The 21878-nt window shown below is 26.0% G+C and overlaps 1 protein-coding gene across 4 annotated transcripts in view; it reads left to right on the top strand.

Annotated features, from left to right (window-relative positions):
• Positions 1-533: 533 nt before the first annotated feature.
• Positions 534-21878, top strand: part of LOC113554006 (1-phosphatidylinositol 4,5-bisphosphate phosphodiesterase classes I and II) — a 46116-nt gene continuing 24771 nt past the window's right edge. For 3 of the 4 annotated variants that reach the window (XM_026957637.1, XM_026957656.1, XM_026957664.1), the window contains exon 1: positions 534-1361. In XM_026957637.1, the coding sequence (XP_026813438.1) occupies positions 1299-1361 (63 nt within the window). In that variant the 5' untranslated portion in view covers positions 534-1298. The remainder of the gene's footprint in view (positions 1362-21878) is intronic. The other variant, XM_026957647.1, reaches the window with a different exon arrangement.

Genomic DNA, 21878 nt, shown 5'->3' with positions numbered 1-21878 from the left:
CGACGATAGTAATAATAATAATAATAATAATAATAATAATAACACGTCACCGGGAATAAAATAATAATAATAAATACTCGGCGGCGGCGAAAATCTCCAGCAGCGGTCTTGTTGACGCGTCACGCCGTTGTGTACGTTACGCTATTATACGGCGTTATCGCCGGTCTCCAGCATCCGGACGCGGCGGCGGCGGTGGCGGCAGATCGTGCGAGCCGGCGCGCGCGTCACCGTTACAGCCACCGCCACCGTCGTAGTCGTCGTTCGCCAGCATCCGGCGAGTCCCCGTCCAACGGGCGGCAGCAACACGCGCTGAGGTGCGCGGGCGACGTGGTGCCGCGGCTCTCGCGGTGTGGCGGCCGGTTGCGACTTGCGACTAAGGTCGCGCGGCGAGGCGGTTTTTGTCGACCGGCGGGTGGGGGTGGAAGTGGCGGCGGCAGACACGTAGCCCACCGTCGCCCCACCAAAGCACCACGGGCACGGTGCGCCGCCGAGTGCCGCGAGTACCACACTGCCGTGTCAGTCGTTCGCATACCGCCGCCGCCGCCGCTCGCCGCTCGCCGTTCGCCAGTCCGCACGGTCGTTTCGGTTTCGTCACATCGTAACGCACACACGTCTGCGGGTCGACGACGACAGTGACTTTTACCGGCTGCCGATGTTCGAAACAATAATAACATAAAACCGCGAGTACCCGCCACGGTCGGCGTGTTCCGTAAACGCTCCGAGTCCGGTCCAGTCCTCGGCGTGCGTGCGTGTTGCGCGCGTGTGGTGGCATTGTGTGTGTTGTGCTGTTTGTCCGTGGCCGTGTCACGTTACCGCTTCACTAGTGTTGCTATAAATTATTGTTATACGGGTAGGTTTTTAATTTAAAATTTTTTTCACGCCTTTCCGTCGTGTCGGTGGCGATTAAGTCGGAATAGAGAGAAAAAGAGAGAGAGAGCGAGAGAGAGCGAGCGAGCGAACGGACGGACGAGAGATAGCGAGACGGAATAATTAAAAACAACAAAAATAGTACAGTGAATTACGTTTAGTTTTTTTGTGTTCGTAAACCGCGGCGGACACGGGCGCCGTACGGAACAACGTGCGATGACGGCACGGACGTGGGTAACGTCGTGGTCATCGTGGTCATCGTGGTCGATGTCGATGTCGATGTCGACGCCGCCACCGACGCCACCGCAGCCGCAATCACCGCTGCCGCCGTCACCGGCTAGACGACCGGTTTGAACCAGTTTGACGGAGCGTGAAAACTAAAATTGTTGTTGCAGTCACCCGGCCGTCGAGTTCGGCACCGAGCACGCGAGATGGCTCCTTTGGACGTGCCCCGGGTATTGTTGGACGGCGAAAAAGTGGTGAAATGGGACGATGTGAGTACATCATTTAAAACGCATACCTAATAGAGTCGATAAAAACTGTGCCCGTTATAATCGTTAATCACTATTGATAATGCGTGAGTACGATGACGTTCGCCGGCAAAGAGTTATTATATTTCTATATTAATATAATGTATGTAAATTATACATATATACAATAGTATATAGACCGATTGACGTCATCTTTTTATAAAAATATTATTGTAATAGCAGTAACGATATGTTGTGTATATAGTATTATCATGAGTAGAAGCCCGTTATTGATAACGCGTCGGTGGTGTGCGAGCAACAAGTAGTGCCTTCATGTCAGAACGATACACAAAGAAACAGTTATTACTTATTGCTACATTTGTAGCAGTAATAACAGTATCGTAGTAGACAGTAGTAGTATAATAACATTAGCGTTGTTATTACTAATTGAGTAAACAGCAATATTGGTAATAATATGGTGATTTAACTTTTCATTAGGTATAGGTAGTAAGAGTGATGGGTAACTCGTGTTATAACAACAAACCTATATATATATATATATATATATACCGTATGTAGTATTTAATTTGTACTCAGTATTATATTAATGTAAACTGTATTATACTGTATAGCGTAAATCCGTTGTTAATGTAAAATGTGTATACTGTATATATTAATAATGCAGTGTTTTCCGAACACGGAATTATTTACGCAACGGTTACGAGATGATAATAGGATATTCGAGAGAATAGAAAGTATATCGAAACATGTTACGATGTTATTATTATTATTATTATACACCACATCGCCGATGACATTTATAGTTCTATAGGTCATATTGGTATGGTGAAAAATGATTATAATAATTTCACACGAATACACAATTAATTAAGTCAACGCGTGAAAGTGAGCGGGTATAGGAACAATTGTATCCACGAAAAAGTGTTTTTTGAAATAGAACGATACTACTTATGTAAATAGCTACATATTATATGGTATATGTACTATGTACCAATATATTATAAAGTTATAAGTATATGATGATATGATATAAATACATAACACACAAAATATATTTAATTGAGTATGCGGTGAGCTTACTGCTTTTTAAACACCTAAATTTTCGTATTTAATATAGTTCTTATATTGTTTTTTACATAAAATACGTGGAATGTAATTTTGTATTTTAGTCTATCATAACGTCTATCATAATTATAACAATTTTAATATAAAAAAAATAAATATTTAATATGTTGCCCGCGGCGTAATAGCCGGTGACAGTATTTAAATGTATGCTTATACACTTAAATATTCTCGAAAAACTTTTTAAACGCTCTGTTTCACTTAAAGTTGACGTGGTGTCCGACATTTTGTGTTACTATATTAGGTTTGAGGATTATAATTATTATATATTTGATTTAGTTTGGTATTAGTGCAGACTGTAGAGACTTTCATAGGATGTTTTCAGCGGGTGTGTATAATTTAAAAATTGTATAAACAAATAATAAAAAACATAAAATCCAATTAAAATAGTATCAATGAGCAAGTCGAACCAAAATATCATATCCCATTGCCTAAAAATATTTAACCTTTTTTTTATTTATTTTTTTCATGATGAATCCTATCATTAAATTAAAATGGCCTTGAAATACGTGAACTTTTTTATAACTGGAACCTAACTTTTTTCTTTATTTCCAGAAGACGATTACTATCTTTCAGCATATTTTTTCTTAATATATTTTATTTTATCTTCTATTTAGCTGAATTAAAGTTTATTAAAAAATCATATATAAGTAGTTACTGTAAATTTTTCTGTAAGCAATTAAGTAACCTAATTTTCACCTCAAAAAATATGTTCATAGTCATATTAAAAATGTGAATATTTAAATATTTTTTGTAAATTTATAAATTTACATCTTAAAATAATTCTTAGGTATCTATTGTATTAGGTTTGTAATTTGAGAAATTTCCATGGTATAATATATTATGCTTATGCGAATTAAGTTCAACAATGATATATTTTTTGTAAATTCAGTTTTAACGTTTCGGAACAGTCATTACTAATTTTTTGCCCAATCATAATAAATATTAAAGTATATTTTTGACAGTAAAATTAATTCCAAACATTTTTTATAATTAAATAAGAAAAATAAATTTAACAAAGAAAAATTAACAATATTTTTCTATCCTTATTATTGAGGAATATGATCACAGTAATAAAGCAGCCTCAAATCACGGTACTAAAAAGAACATGAACAAAGTTCGTTGTTCCACGATCGATTAATAGTAACTAGATTAATAATATAAAGATTTTCTAACAAAATTTGTAATAAAAAATATGCCCATATAATAAAATATCATCCACGGCAATCAACCTCGCCAAAAAAATAAATAAAATAAAATATAAATACATCAATGGTCTCCGTGTATATTATATACACAGAGAGGTACAAAATCATTTAAGTACAAACTGCTTATACTTTATTGTACTTAAACTGTGGATTCATTCAAGTACACATTTTTCAAAATGTTTAAGTACTTATCCATATCTAATAATATTATTTTTAAATAATATTTTCAAGTTTTTGCGTTTAGTGATTACTCGAATATTATATCAAGGTTTTGTTAAAATTTGACAATACACATAATGTTCAACTGCAATCATTAATTTTAAATAACAGCAGTAAAGACGCTATTTTCGTAAATATAAGAGCTTGGTAAATATAGGTACCTGCAAAAGTTTACAGACTTTTTTTACCATTTGTAAAATTGAGTGACCTCCTCAATTTAATTATTACCATTTTCATTTTAACATTATTTATATAATATAATATTTGGTTAACAAGTGAAGTTTGCCGTGTAACATAATGCCATGTACTTTAATAAGCTATACTTTAGATTATATTATTTATCCGCTCTAATATTGATATCCTCTTGTTATTAGTGGAAAAACGATTTTGAATCCATAATAAATTTATTAAAAAGACGTTTTACACTTATAAAAAAAAAAAAAATCGTATGTACGAAATAGTTGAAAATATTCAATGACTTCCTTCGTTGTGTGGTTGGTTAGATGGTTACTAAATAAAGTTACTTAAAGGATGACACTTCCTGTACAGTTTATAGTTTTAAAATGCTCATAACTCGTTTCGTAATTAAAATATCAATTAAAGACTCCTAGATGCCTTAGATAATCTTATCTTTAAAGTTTAAATTTTATAATAGGTCAATTCACTCTAATTTTAAAAAATACAGAATAAAATGGATTTTTATAAACTTTAAACCGACTATTATGGTGTACGTTTATAAACGAAGATAGCATAATATATTATGGGCGTGGCGTCGTCTTAAGTCATAGGAGAACGTAGTAAGTTACTCGTCATCAGCCTTTTTCTCAACGTATATCGGCACGTTCAATCAAGCCGTTTTTCGTCCATTATTACGTACAATCATAGTTGTATGCAGTATTAGTACGATGGTATTATAGCTGAACAAGTGGTTTGCGTATGTTACAATTATTTTCGATCCAACGAAACGCGTCGCTCATTTTCCGAAGATTAGGTTCCATAATAAAAAACACGCACATCATTTCGACTGTTTTATTTACAGGTTCTTTGTAAGTCTAGTTAGCTATAGTCAATCGTACTAATTTAAATAATAAAAAAATAATATATTATCATGTAAGGGCTAATACTTAACTTGTCGTATATTTTATAATTATACAACAATATTTATTATATTCCTAACCAAGTTAAAATTGTTAATATTATAAAAGTTCCGCATTGGGTGACGCCCACGCCCTTCTATATCTGCTCTAAACAGTAGGTACGTTTTTGTATATTTGAAGGCGAAGAGTTAAATTATCAAAGGAGTACTTAAAAAATATTCTTGTCTTTCGATTAAAAATTAAGTTTAGCTCATACTTTAAATGTTTCCCGCTAGAATTAAATAACAATACATAGGTATAATGAAAAGTGAAAACTCCCTAAAACGTAGTTAAATATATAAATCATCATCAAAAACTATTAAATGAATAATTGCAAAATAAAATTTAACATTGAATTTAGGTGAAAACATGTACAAATTCAAAAAATTATGAAATGTTTATTAAGTAAGTAGAACAATGATTTATTTTTATGCTTGTATACCAAAAATATTTAAATGTCAAATTATTGGTTTTGTTAATTAATATTTCACAGAAATAAATTTTAAAATAATTAAATATAATTGTTTATTTTTGTTGGTGTACTTATGTCACAATGTCATACGATAAATATTATATAAAATATGACATTCACTTTGGTAAGTACATTTTGTTTACTTAATTAATAGTAAAACTAAGTATAAATTGCAGTTTAAACTTCTTTTTCAATTTATTTAAAAATTTTACAAATTGTTGTTTTCAAAATTTTCAATTGCATAAACTATTCATACATTTATCATACAATAATGTGATGAAAATATCTAAAAAAAAATGATTAAAAGTTAACAAAGGAAGTATAGTATATAAAAAAATAATTCTAATTTAATAATTTTCCCAATGGATACATTTCAACATTTTTGTTTAGACTTAAAATTCCAATTTTGACGATATGATTATTATTTAAAATATTTTTAAGAAATTAAAATATTAAAATTATTAGTTTTAAAATATGTAATTATAATATGGAAAGTATATTTTTTAATGCTATTTTTTTGAATTTTCGTTTCAGTAAAAACCTAATATTATAATGTTTTGATTTCTGTATTTTTCGATTATAATTTGACGTTTTAACAAAAAGGTTAATTTTACATATTATTTTTTGCTAAATAAAAATTAACCCAACCAATTATTTTTTATGTGATGTAGTACTTTGCTTTTAAATTTAGCATAATAGTACACTATTAATATCGGTAATGTCGACTATCGTTTTAATATTAAGGGTTTATTTACTTAAATATACAATCAAAGAACTTGATTGTATCCACTAAAAAAAATAAAATAAAAACGGAATTTACATTACTATTACTAAATCTCTTTTGAATATCTACAGAAAACATATAATTGGTTAAAGATTTTTTCTATTAAATCGATGTAAAACGTTCATTTATATTACTTAATATTTGTATTATTAATATTTCTGTCGAATGTAAATAAAATATCTTTAAGATATTTTAGTAAATAACACAAGTATATGTTTATTATTTATGATCTAAATTAAATTAATTTTAATTTTAATTAAACAAAAGTTCAAATACCTCTTTACTAATTAATCAACTTCATAAATTATATAATATTTTATTTTAGATTTTAATAAGTAGTTTTTATTAGAACCTATGTAGCTATTATAAATTAAAATTTCGTTTTTCTTATCCGTGAGAAAATAAGCCTCTTGTCTTTAAGGTAAGACATGGTTTACAGTACTTTATTACTCGTAGATGGTCGTTGATATAATACATTTCTGCAGTAAGTACTTTTCTGAAATTGGATACATTTCACACATTATTCATTTTCATTTAATAGCATTTTAATAGTTTTTTTTTTTTAAAGAGTATTTTAAAGTGAATAATCATCATTGGGACTTAGGTTACAATTACGATTTTTTATGTTCCTAAATTTTGATAAATATTTAACGTACTTAAAATATACCATACCCATACCTATAGGTTATATGAAGTAAAAAATGTGTAATCTATCATAATATCGTATGCTTATTTTTTTTTTATCAATTCATAATACAAAATAAATAAATGTCTGATAACATGATAATATTTATTTAATATAATAATAACAATACATTTTAGATACATTCAATACGTGATAGTATTTAAAAATAAAATCGTTTCCAAGTTAGATTAGGTTAAACCATGTTCAATAAAATTGTTATATTACTAATAAAAGTATTGGGTTACTTGATTAGAAATAAGTATATGGTTGTGCTAGTAATTTTTAATTTATTAAACAAAGTTTTGGTGTTTTAGATTTTAATATGTTTGAAATTTGTCTGTACTTATCTTTTCAGACAACATTTTTAAATTTTAAATTTATTATTAATTTCAAAAATATAATTTAATAATGTTTTTTTTTCAATTTAACATTTTTGTTTTACAAAATAAATTAAAATAGTACATGTTTAGTTTGAGTTTGTCTACCTATATATATTTTATTACATTTTATTTTAATTTAATCACGAAAATATTCTTTTGATTTATTTTTTATAATAATTTAAGTACTTACTGCATTGCTATTAGTTAAACTATTCATTCGTCATTGTATGTTATATTATAGCTAGGGTAGTAGGGTAAGAAATACATGAATTTGATTTTTTTCAAATCAAACAGGGGTTGTGTTTGATAAATTTGTTTGAGTATACAAAATCGTTGTCTGTGAGAATATTTTAGATTCTATTAAATTGATTTGATTTAGACTTAAAAATTTGAATTTTAAATTTTAACAGAACTAAGTACAGATACAAATATAGAGAATTATATGAGAACATGTTTTTGTAGCATAGATTTTAAATGAAATTACACGATTTTGTAATGTTTAATTATAATCTTAACATCATACATTTACTTTTTATGTTTTTAATTGTTGATGAAGTATTTACTTGCATCACCTTTTAACGATACTATTACGTTTACAATTGTTTACAAAGTAAACTATAGTGAAGTGTACTAACTAAAAATAATAACCGACTTAAATTATTTGATGATGTAGCCCCAACACTATATCCAGTACAAGTAAATATATCTAAGTATTTAAATTCTAAATAAAACTATTTCTTTTACAGTGTCATTGTTGAATACATATTAATTTTTTTTTTGTAATTTCAGGTTCCTATATATTATTTTATTATAATGTTGTACCTTCTGTAATATTTCTTGGTTATTTTAAATATAGTTAAGCTATCATTTATTATGCGCATGTTGGGTCCATAGATCCATTATTATACATTTTACTAAAAATGTACGTAGTTTCTAAGAGGTATCTTTAAAATACTGAGCTTTAAAAAAAAAAATCAAGTACAATTTGTGTTGGAAGTTCAGTGGTTTAAGGTATTGAATGTTTTATAATTTTACATTTATTATTCTTTCCAAAATAAAGGGCGGCCTAAACTACATATTTGATTACAACTATTACATTTTAACTTTCTCGTTATTTTCATAATGTTAAATAACTAAAATCTATTATTACACAAAACGAATGTTAGGCGATTGAATATCAGTTCTGAAAACATGATTTATGGGTTATTTTGTTAATAATAGCATTTTTAAACATCAATAGCTCATCAACATTCGTTGGTGATGTTATTTGCATTTATTTAAACTCGTTATGTTTGTTTCATCATAATATTAATTATTATTTTTATAAAGTACCTTTTGCAACCAGGTATAATATTAATATTTTGAAAACTTTTGTTTTATGAATGTTATAGTTAGTAGAATGTCTCACCTATGTGATATATCACCGGATTAAAATTATGTTATTAAAATTATTATTTTACGGAAAATTTATCTGGACATTTTATATTATTTATGTATAAAATATAAATAACTAATAATTTATAAAATTAACTCATAAAGAATAATACGATTTATAATAGATTTTAGAAACTTTATAATTTGACTTCAAACACTTAACCATTGAATTTTAATACAATGCCAATCTGTTATTCAGTAATTTAAAAATATCAAATATTGTTAATTTACATATTTTTTTGTATGATTTAAAGTTTATAAATTTATTAATTTTATGAATAAACCATGGTGACATTATTTTTAAATTTTTTGATGAAATGTGTAAACGTCAAGTATTGACATATTAATTCAAGGTTTATCTATATTATATTATATTTGTACCTCATATTATTTATATATCTACTTAAATTTATTAGTTTATGAATTAAAGTGTTTCTTATAACTTTTTTTAGGATTGCTGATTATCGTTTAAAAATAACATATTTACAGGTTTACAATTTTACAAATGTATAATAATTAATAAACTGATATTGGCCCAGGATGATTTTTCGAATACAATTTCATCACAGTTTTAAAATTTATAGTACCTAATGACAACGCTGTCTTCATTGAAATAAGCGATTCAAATGTTTATATTATTTTCCAATTTTAGTTTAATTAATATTTGTTGTTTATGTTTTTTTTTCTACAATATAGGTAAAATAAAATGTAACATATTGTAGTAATTTAAAATATATATTATTCTTATTTAAAACTGTAACAATACAACGTATTCGTTTTTTTTTTAGTTTATACACGCATATATAATAACAGTTAAATACGTCTAATTTACTTGTTTATGTTATTGTGACTCAGTTTTATAAATTATTTCAATATACTTACTTATTTAATACTTTATTATTTAAATAATTAAACATTTTTAATTAAATATGTGTAGGTAAAAATTGGAAATTATATTGTCTCATACGATAATAATTATTAGTTTTCATTCAATATTTATATATATATTGTATATAATGTAACATATGATATTTTTGTGAATTCTAAACAACCTATATATATATATGTTATAGAATTATTAAAAAAATCTTCATTAAAAGCCTGGAATCTAATATAAATAATTATAATTATAATTATAAAAAAGACTATTGTTTTATTAAGTATAACTAACTTTGTGAAAACGGTTTGATAAGAAAATCTATCATGTATGGATTTGTTTAATTAATATAATTTTTATTTTTTCGATGATCGAGAAAAGACTTACTCGTTTTTAAGTCGATAGTTGTTAATATATATCTAATTCTTAAAATATATTAATTAAAGAACAACGTAGAATAATATTTGATTATTATTAAAATAAATAAAATACACAAATATGATTTTTGTATTTTTTTATTACACGAATTTATTATTGACATTTTAAACTGTTGTCTTTTAAAAATATAAATTATGCAATTTTTTATTTATAGAAATAATAACTAAATATATCTTATGTATTTGAAAAATAATATTTTACACATGTTTAGAAAATGTATATAATGTTTGAAGCGTGGAAAATTGTTGTAATGTGTATTAGAACATTTAGAACAGCTACATCGTTATATTTTTATCTAAATAAGGTTATTATATACATATATTCTAAGATAATTTAATGCACGCGTTACTGTTTTATCGTATAGACATTTATATATAATCCGTTTTTATTTCATATTATTATTTTAATTTTTTTAAATTTGGTTTATACGTCGAATTTTGAAATGATTGAATATTTGAATATGCATGTGAATATACACGTTAAAATATACTTACGCGCCATGAGTTATAGATTGGTGCAGTTTGATTTAACAACCTAAAATTGAACGAATAATAATGTGCTAAACTTTGTATCGATCATTACATTTTGTAATAGCTAATATTTTAATTATAGGTATTCTTAAACAATTTAATTTAAATAAATATGCATTGTTGTGATAATTGTTTTATTATTATTGTTATTTAAATGAATACAACTATTGTACATGTATTTGCACAATAAGTCAATGAGATTACAAATGATTTAAAATCATAATATTAGTAATTTGCAGAAGAAAGAATGATCTATTATATTTTATTCTCTGCATCTAGCTTTTAATCAAAAAATTATTATAGCTTAATAATTACAAAACACGATAATAATACAACTCAACAATTATAGTTGATACCACAACGATATATATATGTGATGATAGTGAAAAATAATAATAGTAATAATAAGATAAAACGTGTGATATTAGTATAAATATTAAATCAAATATAAATTAAAAATGTACAGGTAGAAATAACGTATTCAAATAAGTATAATTATTATATAATATTATTAAGTAATAATTGAAAGTTACAAAAAAGAATATAATATATTTTTGTGTAATACACATGTAATGAAGGAAATATTTACATATAATATAATGTTGTATGTTATATCATTTTTTATTAGAAGTGTGGTCACTTCTACATAAGTAGGTGATACTTGGTTAAACTGCTTTTATCCTTGATACAGATGTCTAAGAAGTGGTCTTCCCTGCACTTGACACAGCGGAAAGGATGATGACAGTGATTTGAGGCAGGTAATTCTATAAGATTGGCAGTTATACGGCACTTTAGTGGATCACTCTTAGTTATATAAAGTATTTCATCTTTGATCGCGGAGTAAAGATATGTTGATAATATACTTATTAATATTGCCAGATTTGAGGTCGACCAAAAAAATAGCAAGTGGATGTCTGATAGAGCCACAGAAATTTCAGAATTGGCTAATTGAGGGTTATATTTCACAATTTTCTGATAATAATAATTCTATAAAGTCATAATGGCGGTAGAGATGAATGGTAGCTGATGTTTGTTGGACCAAATGATTCATAATGGCATTGTAATTTAGACAACCGTAAGTACGGTTCATCAAAAATGAAAACATGACTTACATAGTTACACGACTACACGAGACACTGTTAAAATCAGTGAGTCCCACACTAACGTGATGGTTTTGAATGTGGACTGTAAAGTTTAGATTAATGGTTTTAGTGTAGATTGACAAAGCCTAGAGGGGTTGACAATTTGCTTGTTCGATAAAGTTTGAGCAAGATCGTTGAATATTTTACACGAGATTTCAAATTCAACTGTATTGTTCTTATCGGTCCACAGCACGGTGAATCGATTGAGCGAGTAGAAACATGTTTTTTCTTTGTAATTTGGTGAACATGGTGATGATTATACAGTAAGTTTTGATTTTATGATTTTTAGTTTGATGATATTACTTTAGTCGAACATATAGAGGCCGTACTCGAGGGTAAAAATTCATAAAACAAATGACGTGTAAACGACTTATATACATAACAGAACGAATATAATATCGAACACACCAGATAGTGACCGTGAAACTGTCCAATACAGAATTGCAATAGTTTCTTAAAAATACCTCAGATTCTAGCCCTATCTTTAAGAATATGAATACCATGTCAGTTTGATTTAGTGAAGTTTGCCAAACCTCTTTCCTCGACTGCCTGTCACATCTTCAACAAAACTAATTTTCTTGTATTTTTCTCCGAATGTCTTATGTTCATTGATTTCGTTTGTCCTGTATTCGCTAATCGTATTAATATTTTTTTCTGAATATTATACTTTTCCAAAAAACCAATGTTTTAAAGTGCTTTAATTTACTACAAACTGTGGCGATGCTGTTTAATAACGCGACAAGGACAACAAAGTGGATTCTCACGTTGAGTTCTGGAAAGTCACCGAAGTAATATAAAAGTCTCGGCGTCTTAAGAATGTGTTTTATACAGTACACGCAGCGAATTGTTGAGTATTTTCTCCTCTCGTGTGGATTTATGTTGTGAATATCTTAGTAACTTCTGCGTGTGTTATAAAGTTATAACTTGTAACCAAAATTAGTAATTTCGCTTGTACGGAATAACTGCATACGTGTTTACCTATATACGCCACGGCCAAAGTTATTAAAGTTTGTTTAGTAGTGTATTAGATTTCAGAATTGTCCTTTAGACAATTTGTCAGGCCGGTTGTTTAACGAATACTCTACAGCGATTGGATTTAGTTCTTGAGTTTCCACTAAGTCCCCTGGATTACTGTTAGGAGACAATGACTATAAATTAATGCGTCTATCACTTCATCTAATTCCATTTGTATAATATATTTTTATGTTTTCGCCATGTCCGAAAAATACTTGGTTAAGATTAATGTATGGATTATTTTCCAACACAAATTTTCATGTTTTTATTAAATAATTTATATATTACATTTTTTTTAAATATTTCATAATATTATAATTATAATGTGGTATTGCATCATTAGTCTTGTATCATAATTTTTAATATGCCGTGTATTATAACTTCGATGTTAAAAATTATTTTTAAATTTAAATTTAAATATTTATATTTTTAAAATTATAATGATGTAGTTCCTAGTTTATACTTTAGTTCGTGAACTCTATGGTTGGTCTTGGATTGTTAATTAATTACTAGAATCTCGACATATAGGCTTTCCTGAAAACTTGTAGGTATTTGAATAAACTTATATAATTAGGTTAGTTGTAATAAAACACAACTCATTCAGTAATTAAAAGAAATAAAAAAAATTTATTCCTGGTTGCAATAAAAATCATTTAACATTTAATGAATCAATAGTGAACTAATGGTCCCTTAACATGATTTAATGGTTCATGATCGATTAAATACATTTTAGTGAATCATTAAATTTACTCTTTTTTTGTATGACTCGCAGCAATAGTGTATTAATAATATGTTAATACTTATTTTAATTTATTTGTAGTATTGATAATTATATATATTTATTAGTTTAATTGTCACTTACAGTGATTTTTCAAAAATATTCAAAAATGTTATTACTTATATTGTTTTATATTTTTCAATATAAGATGTTAGACGGGGTTTAAAAAATATTCATTTGGTATATAATTCAATTCCGGAGAAAAATGGAAATTTTGATCTCACCGATTTGACTAAATTCCATTTTATGTATATTAAACTTAATATATATTGTATATCTAAAATATTAAGTTATGATTTTATGACCTTGTTCACAAATGAGTATGTTATAGGTAGGTACTACAATAGTGTATATTATGGGAGGTCTTGTTAACGGGAAGAATTTTTTTTAAATTAATTTTCATTGATTATATAGATACCCGCAGTTGGTTTGATTACTATATTAGAAACCACTTATACACAGTTTTTATCAAACTGTAAACAATTATCCATCATATTAATGTACTTATTTTATTTTTGAAAATACATGTCTTTGTATTTTTTTTAAACTTAGGTCGAAAAAAATTACTTCACAATAATATCTATAGAACATTATTTGTAGAGAAATATACTTTTGCAATTTATATTCTATTGATGTAAGATAATTTCAATTATTTAATAATAATCATTTATTCGAATGAATAAAACGGGCAATTGCCCAACAGTACAGGATTACAGGTAATATATAAGATATTGGATAATAACAATACAATAATATTTTTAGAATTTTTCAAATAATTTGTGCTGTGTAATGACAAGTAAGACATGAGAGTAGATCGGTTATTATAAGCTGGAATATTAAATGGGATATTTTATAATGAATAAAAAGCATTAAGGTAAAAAAGAAATATCCAATAATTCACTTCTATAAGCTAGGATGGGAGGTTCAAGAGTGATCTTATTTACGTAAAGTCGTTCTGATTAATAACTATGTTAAATTCGAAAGCTATAAACTTTAAAAATCGGTTTTGAACACTTTCAATAATACAAATATTAGATTTAATATAAGGTCTCCAAATAGTTGATCCATACACAAAGACAGATCTAACTGAAGCGCAATAGAGTAACTTAAATGATTTTAAGTCCTTAAAATCAGACGCATGGCATTTAATAAAGCTTAATACACGCAGAGATTTTTTTACCATACACACTATAATGTTCCTGAAAATTTGAATTATGGGTTAGAGTTATATCTAGGTCTTTAACGGATGACACAGCATTAAGTTTAGTATTATTTATACAATAAGTACTGTATGTGCTCACAGGATTTGTAGAAGCAAATTGAACAGCATTTATTAATGTTTAAGCTCATGCTCCAAGTCTGACACCAATTAGATAAGATATTTAATTCCTCTTGAAGAGTTAATTAACAGTAGTTAACTGAAGAAATACAAGAATGCATTTTTAGATCATCGAAAAAAAAAATAGATAGGTAATAAATAATCGCCTTGAAGAGTCCCTGACGGAAATGATATATATATTTAGTTATTTAGTCTAGCACAAGTATAGTTAATATAATTATAGTGAATTAAAGAGTGTTTGATATCTTATATCTGATTCAGTCAAAATATTTTCAGATTAACATAACGTCAGTGTGTTTTATTCAACTAAAGCATATAAAATAAACGATCAAATATTCAAATTGTTCACTTATCGTACGAAAGGATATATTTGAATCGTGTATAAAAACATATATAAAATATAAAACCAAGCGTGCATGGATTCATGTCTCGTTTCGTTAACTGTGGTACAAACTATAGATAATTAGTATTTTATTGTTCTAAATAAAAAGCAATGATAAATATTCGCATTCAAAAATTAATGTTTCAACATAAATTTATAAAAGTGACATCAATACAAAGATATAATATATTAGCTCAACTAAGATTTCGATTCTTAAGGGTTTTATGTCAAAAATTAAAATGTATTTTTATTTGTTACATAAAATGTTATCAACAATAGTATTGTTAGTTTTTAAGAACAAAAGAGCACAAAAGTTGTATCGAAGGACACAATGTGTATACATTATTTATTATATTGGTAGTATATATAGAAATCTAAAACTGTATATTTTATTAATTATCAATATCAAAAATTGTTCTGTTTAAATGTGTAATAAATTATTTTTATGAAATTAATACTTCAAAAATATATCGTATTTTTGTTTTAATTTATTTACTTTATGTATTGTATTAATTGTTGAGTGTGGTTGGGTACACTATAATCGTATTATATACCCATAGTAACGAGTTAATTTACTGTTTTCTGAATTGGAGAGAGTATATATATTTTAAGTTTATCCAAGTCTAGGTCAGCTTATATGATTTAATCTATCCTTGAAAGTTATTGTACGGAAAAAATCTTACAATTATTATTCTGTAGGTATATTTAGTTGGTATTTCTTTATCATATATAAACATAAAGTTAACTGTTCCCAATTAACTATATAAAATAGAAAAATATATGTTACAAAAAACATTATATTAATGGGATTTTCTTATTATTTATTTTTTTCTGATTCTGAGCTGAGTGATAAATGTACTGATTTTACAATAGTTAAGTATGTGTGTTTTATCTATTATTTTTTTTTTTATGTTAGTGTACTCCATAAGTATTCGATAAATTGCTTCAATTTTCAACTTTGAGGGTGGTTTTAAGTAAAAAAAATAAATGCAGCTTGTACTTTGAACAGGTCAAAATTAGAAATTATCAGTCCATTTATTTATAAACGAAACATTTTGAAAAAATCGATTTAATTTTTTTAGTATACGGTACTTGAAAATATAAACCAACTGAACTATACCTACTTTTAGTTAATTAGTTAATTGTATTATTGTTTGATATAAAACTTATAATATATATAAAAAAATGTCTTAAAATGAGTTAAATGAAAAATGGTTGTAAAAATGATAACAGTTTTATTATAAAAATTAAATTTAAATAAAATGATGAAAATGTCTAGAGATTTGCGAAAATTATTTTTCCCCCACGTGAATAGTGTCCAAGTTACGCCTATGCTCGAAAACAAATTACCTAAGATACTAGATATTTTCACCAAATGTTATTATTATTATTACTTTCTATTTAAAATAAATTTTTCTAGATATTTCATCTCTTTTTCAGCTATTAATGCGAATAAGATATTTTCGATTTTTTTTAACGATTATTCTATAAATTTTATTTAAATTATTTCTTGGGTAAATATCAAAAATCTATATTCACGATATTTTTTTATAAGTGTTTAAAGTTAGAATTTCGACAAAGTTTTTAAAAATTTTTAGAATGTGCAAATTATTATTATATAATTATATATCTATATAAAAATATTAAAAATATATAAGCACATTTTTTTTAAATTCACATTTGAAGCTAGAATTTTGATGCAATTCGTCGAAATCACGAAACCGTTGCAAACTACTATGTAGTTACAAATTTGCAATATATTTTTTTTATATATCAAAGTTTTAAAAATTTATTTAAATATTCCTCATAAGTAGATCATACTGAAACCATATAGTATAAAATCTATATTAAGACAAAAAACTTTTATGTGATTTGTTTGTTATTAAATAATATTTTAAGGTCCTTATTAAATATCACAATTATCCTGAATACATAGGTACATATCATACATTTATAATTTAAATAATGGTACATTTAATGAAATAAGAATAAAAATAAATAAATAAAATATACTTACAAGAGTTAGTTAGAACACCGTAATCACCATTTAAATTAATAATAAAAAAAACGTTTGGAACCTAGCTAAATCGTTTTATCCAATCAAGGCTAATATTAAAATTGTTGCTAATTTTAACATTTATTTTAGTTATTTCTGAAAAAAATAATTTTTTTTAATTACAAACAATTGTGTATAATTTTCGATCAATTGAGGTAGTGCATGGCAATTTTCTAATTTTTTTCTATCCATAAATAAGCGCATAGTATACTGACGAGAATTGAATAGAAGTTGGAAACTTGTCTTATTGTTTTGTCTGGATTTTCTGATACGATATGGTCAGTACCTATTTTATTATTATTTGAGATTTCAATATAATGAAAATAAAATTGATATTACTTACATAATTACATAACCATAAAATATGTGTTAAAATGTATTGTAATTATTAAAAATAATTTTAAAGTATTCATAAAATATATCCAAAAATAATTAAAAATTATTTTGCCGTTAAATTATTATATTCCATTGTAATTTATAATTGTAATGCTAGACAATTTCGCAATATAAACTGTTAAAACTTTACTCCTAAACATTTTTCTAGAAAAACTTGGTAAATAAACTTATTTTCTAGATAATAACTTTAACCATGTAATTAGAAAATTGTTAATGCATTTTTTTTTAACTCAAGTTAAATTAAAAAAGAAATAATTTGAAAACCAATTAAAATATATAAAACATTAAAACCTTAAATTGCAATGATATATTTATAAAATCAATTCAATAGGATATTAGGATATCAAATTAAAATGTTAACTACCAAAGTACTTTTTTTTATTTATTTTAACTTGTTGAAAATTTTAACGTAATAAGTTATTTTTAAATAAATATTGTGAGCAAAATAATTTATTGTTGAATACAATGTAATATTGTAATAATCTTTTAACAATATCTGCACTTTGCAGTTATACATTAGAATGTTCGTTCACTGCATGATTCTATTATCTTTAATTCAATTTTTTGATTAAAATGTATTATAATTAATAAATTAAAAAACTAAGATAAATAATTTTATAAAAGATTTCATTAGTTTTTTCATCGGTTGATAAGAATATTTTATTCCATAATTCGCACAAAACAATAAATGTTTACAAAAATGTAGAGAATGCCATCGTATATCGATAGATATGATAACAATTATTTCAAATGTCAGTATAAGAATGATGTCTGTACGCGCTTTACAATGTATAATAGTTGAAATTATTTTACTGTAAGATTAATAAATTAATTGATATAATAATAAGGGTCATATATCAAATATATAATGCTCATTTTGGACATTTTAAACCCACTCTTAAAGCCACAAATTCTTTTTTCCGTGTTTTATATTATCTGTCAGGTCAGTATAATACGTTCAAGGGATTATCTTTTTTACCTCAGTGTTATAGTACATAAAATGTGGTTTCAACTCCTATATCTTGCACCGATCAGTATTCATTGAACCTTTTTAGGTCTGTCACCATTCAACAAAAGCTTAGGATGTGTGTGTTTGACCATTTTTTCTAGCAAATTTAAAATTTATAAAGTATTTTTATTCAGGAACTATAAGTTCTATCTAGTACAGATAATATATATTTAATTCTATGAAATCAATTAAAAATGTATTTGTATTCTTTGTTTGTCTATTTTGAAAATGTATACTTACAAGAATACGCTAAAGTTTAAGTATACCTACTTTATTTTATCATACTCAAGTTTATGAATACTAAAACTGTAGGTATTTTCAAGTGTTTGCTAATGCAATCGAGTAATCACGATTTATAATTATTTTAATAGATTTAAAAACACAGTAAATATTATGGTTTAATTATAGTTGGATATTTTTAGGGGTAAAAAAATTTAAATTATATAATAATAATACCGATGTAAAATATAATTTCATATATTTACATTAAGTTTAATAATTTTAACACCTTTTTATTATTCATTTCAGTTTTTCGAAAATAAATTAATATCATGTAAAGTAAAAAAAAAAATGGGAGAAGTCGCTTTGCTAATAGTAGTTGTTGAGTGTATTTTATTATATTGAGTTAGTTACTGCAATGGGTGTGTTCAATTTGAATTAAACGATAAATCGGTAAATAAGATGAAAAACGATTCTGAACGTAGTAACAACAAAATTCAACTATACCTATATACCTAAAACGATTAAAACCACTCTCAAAGTTTACAATTTAAGTAGTTTTACTGTTCCAAAATTGTATGACCGACAAAAACAAAACAAACGAAATATTCATCATCGTTGTAAAATCAATATACATTCATTACTCAGTTCAAAATCTAAAAAATGTATTGCCGAAATTTAAATCCGAAAAAAATATTGTTTAATGAGTCTCATATTAACTTATTAAGGTAATATTGAAACTATGGAATACATAAAACAATACATCGTGCAAACAAGATTTCTCCTCGCTGCTCTTCATACAAATATATGTTCCATTTTATGTCATATCGATGAGAGAACGTTCATATATTGTTGATACAATTACTCAATTTTCATTATACACAGTGATATATCAAAGTGTATAAACTATATGCAGTCTCAAATTGAAAATGGTTACTAGCATTAACATTCAATCAGATTAAAATAAATTATCTTCACCATTTTGAATAGCATCGTTCTATTAAGCCAACAATAAGATGTGCATTATCTTCTTGGTCATCGAAGTTTGTTGTTGAGCGCTTCTACAAACCTAACCGGATCATTTTGATTAAACCCAATTTGGAAATTAATAAATTAGTTTATTTAATTATATATGTATAAATTTGTTTTACGGACAAAGCATTTTGAATATATGATTTAATTACACTTAAAATAATTACAATGACAAATAAAACATAACGTAAAAATATCAAGATTAACTTAACAAAATATTAAGTAGGTAATAGACTTAAATTTAAAATATATAAAAAAAACTCGTATAATTTAAACATAAAATAGAAATATATTTTTATTAATCGTAGTATTGTGTCCTTAACGACAATATAACATTAAACTTACAATAACCACGGTTGGATTTTAAAAAAGTTCATTGGAGTGTATATTTTATTAACTAAAAGTAATGTTCGATGAAAAAAAAGATTCTGCACTATAACGTTTTGGGTATTGTGGAATAAATAATATATTATTGATTCTAAAATAGTATGAGAGAACCCTGATTACTATTAAAGTAAATAGGGATCATCAATGTGACTATTTAGTAAATCCTAAATTAATTAAAAACAAAAAATTCTCTTTTTAGGTTTAGCGAATTCTAACCAATTTATACCTGAATGGTTTTATAAGAATACTTGAACTCAATTCTATGTGTAGCATAAGTGATATTTAAAAAAAAATACTTTTGATTAACTCAAGAACTTTTATGTACAGATGCGTTTTAACATCAAATTGTGGATCCAAAATCTAAGATTAATTATACAAAGAAACAATATAAAGTTCTTGGCTATAGAAGTTTTTTTTTAATTTGGAATTTGCAAGATTTATTTAAAATTATTTTATAGTTGAATTTAATTTGATAAATCTGATTCATAATGTGTATATAAAATTGTTTAACTAATGATTCTCTATTCTATTTGATTCGTTAATAAGTATATAATTAAATACAGTTGGATTTTTAGAACGGGTAAATTAATTAGTAACTTTACATTTATTAGTATTTAATTAAAGGAAATTCTTCACGTTTTAAGTGTAAAATGTATTTAATTGTTCTTGTAATATCTCAGAATCTGAAAATGATTTAATTGAACAGAACAATTTAGCATAATCTGTAAATAATAATAATTGAACTATATTATCAAATAACTAGGAAAAAATCATTAACAAAAACTATGAAAAGTAAAAGCTTTAAGTGGGAACATTGTAAAATAATTGAAAATACTTGAAAATCATCAAAAATATTAAGTGAAAGGTAATTGTCAGGAAATGGTGTATTGAGTAAAAAGCAGTCAATGATAAAAATGTACTATCAAATTAAATGCCTTTAACTTATGCAATTATAATATTTAGTTAATTTTTTTTTTAATAACTTTTTAAAAGTCTTTATATTTATTACAGACGTCTTGGATACCCTTTAGCCGAAGCATTCATGTACTCACATTATAGTTTACCGTGTTCTTGTTATTTTATATAATCCCTGTTTAACCCGGTTTCAAACAAATTAAATTTGTCTTATATATATGATACCTAATAACTTTGTCAACCAAGAGTCTATGAAGAATGTCTCAGTCCCTAGGTGAAAATCCACTCAAACGTAATTAGGTTCATTATGGCGAAAACGAAACAATGCTGATAATAATAATAATAGAATACCGTCGTCTAAACTCTAAACCTACTATAAATAATATAAATGCGTAACCGTGTACCAATAACGGCCAATGATAAAATTATTTGAAATATAAATAAAAATAACTAAATTTCAAAGTAATTTGGATAGCTAAATGATGAATTCAATTCAGAATATTTATAGCTATGCAATTTTCGAATAAATAAATTTAAAACACTACACTAAAAGCATATAAAATCAT

The sequence above is a fragment of the Rhopalosiphum maidis genome, chromosome 4 (genome assembly GCF_003676215.2).
Source record: "Rhopalosiphum maidis isolate BTI-1 chromosome 4, ASM367621v3, whole genome shotgun sequence".
Classification (NCBI taxonomy): domain Eukaryota; kingdom Metazoa; phylum Arthropoda; class Insecta; order Hemiptera; family Aphididae; genus Rhopalosiphum; species Rhopalosiphum maidis.
Note: the sequence above shows the minus strand (reverse complement) of the source record. Positions and strands in the feature narration are given on the sequence as shown.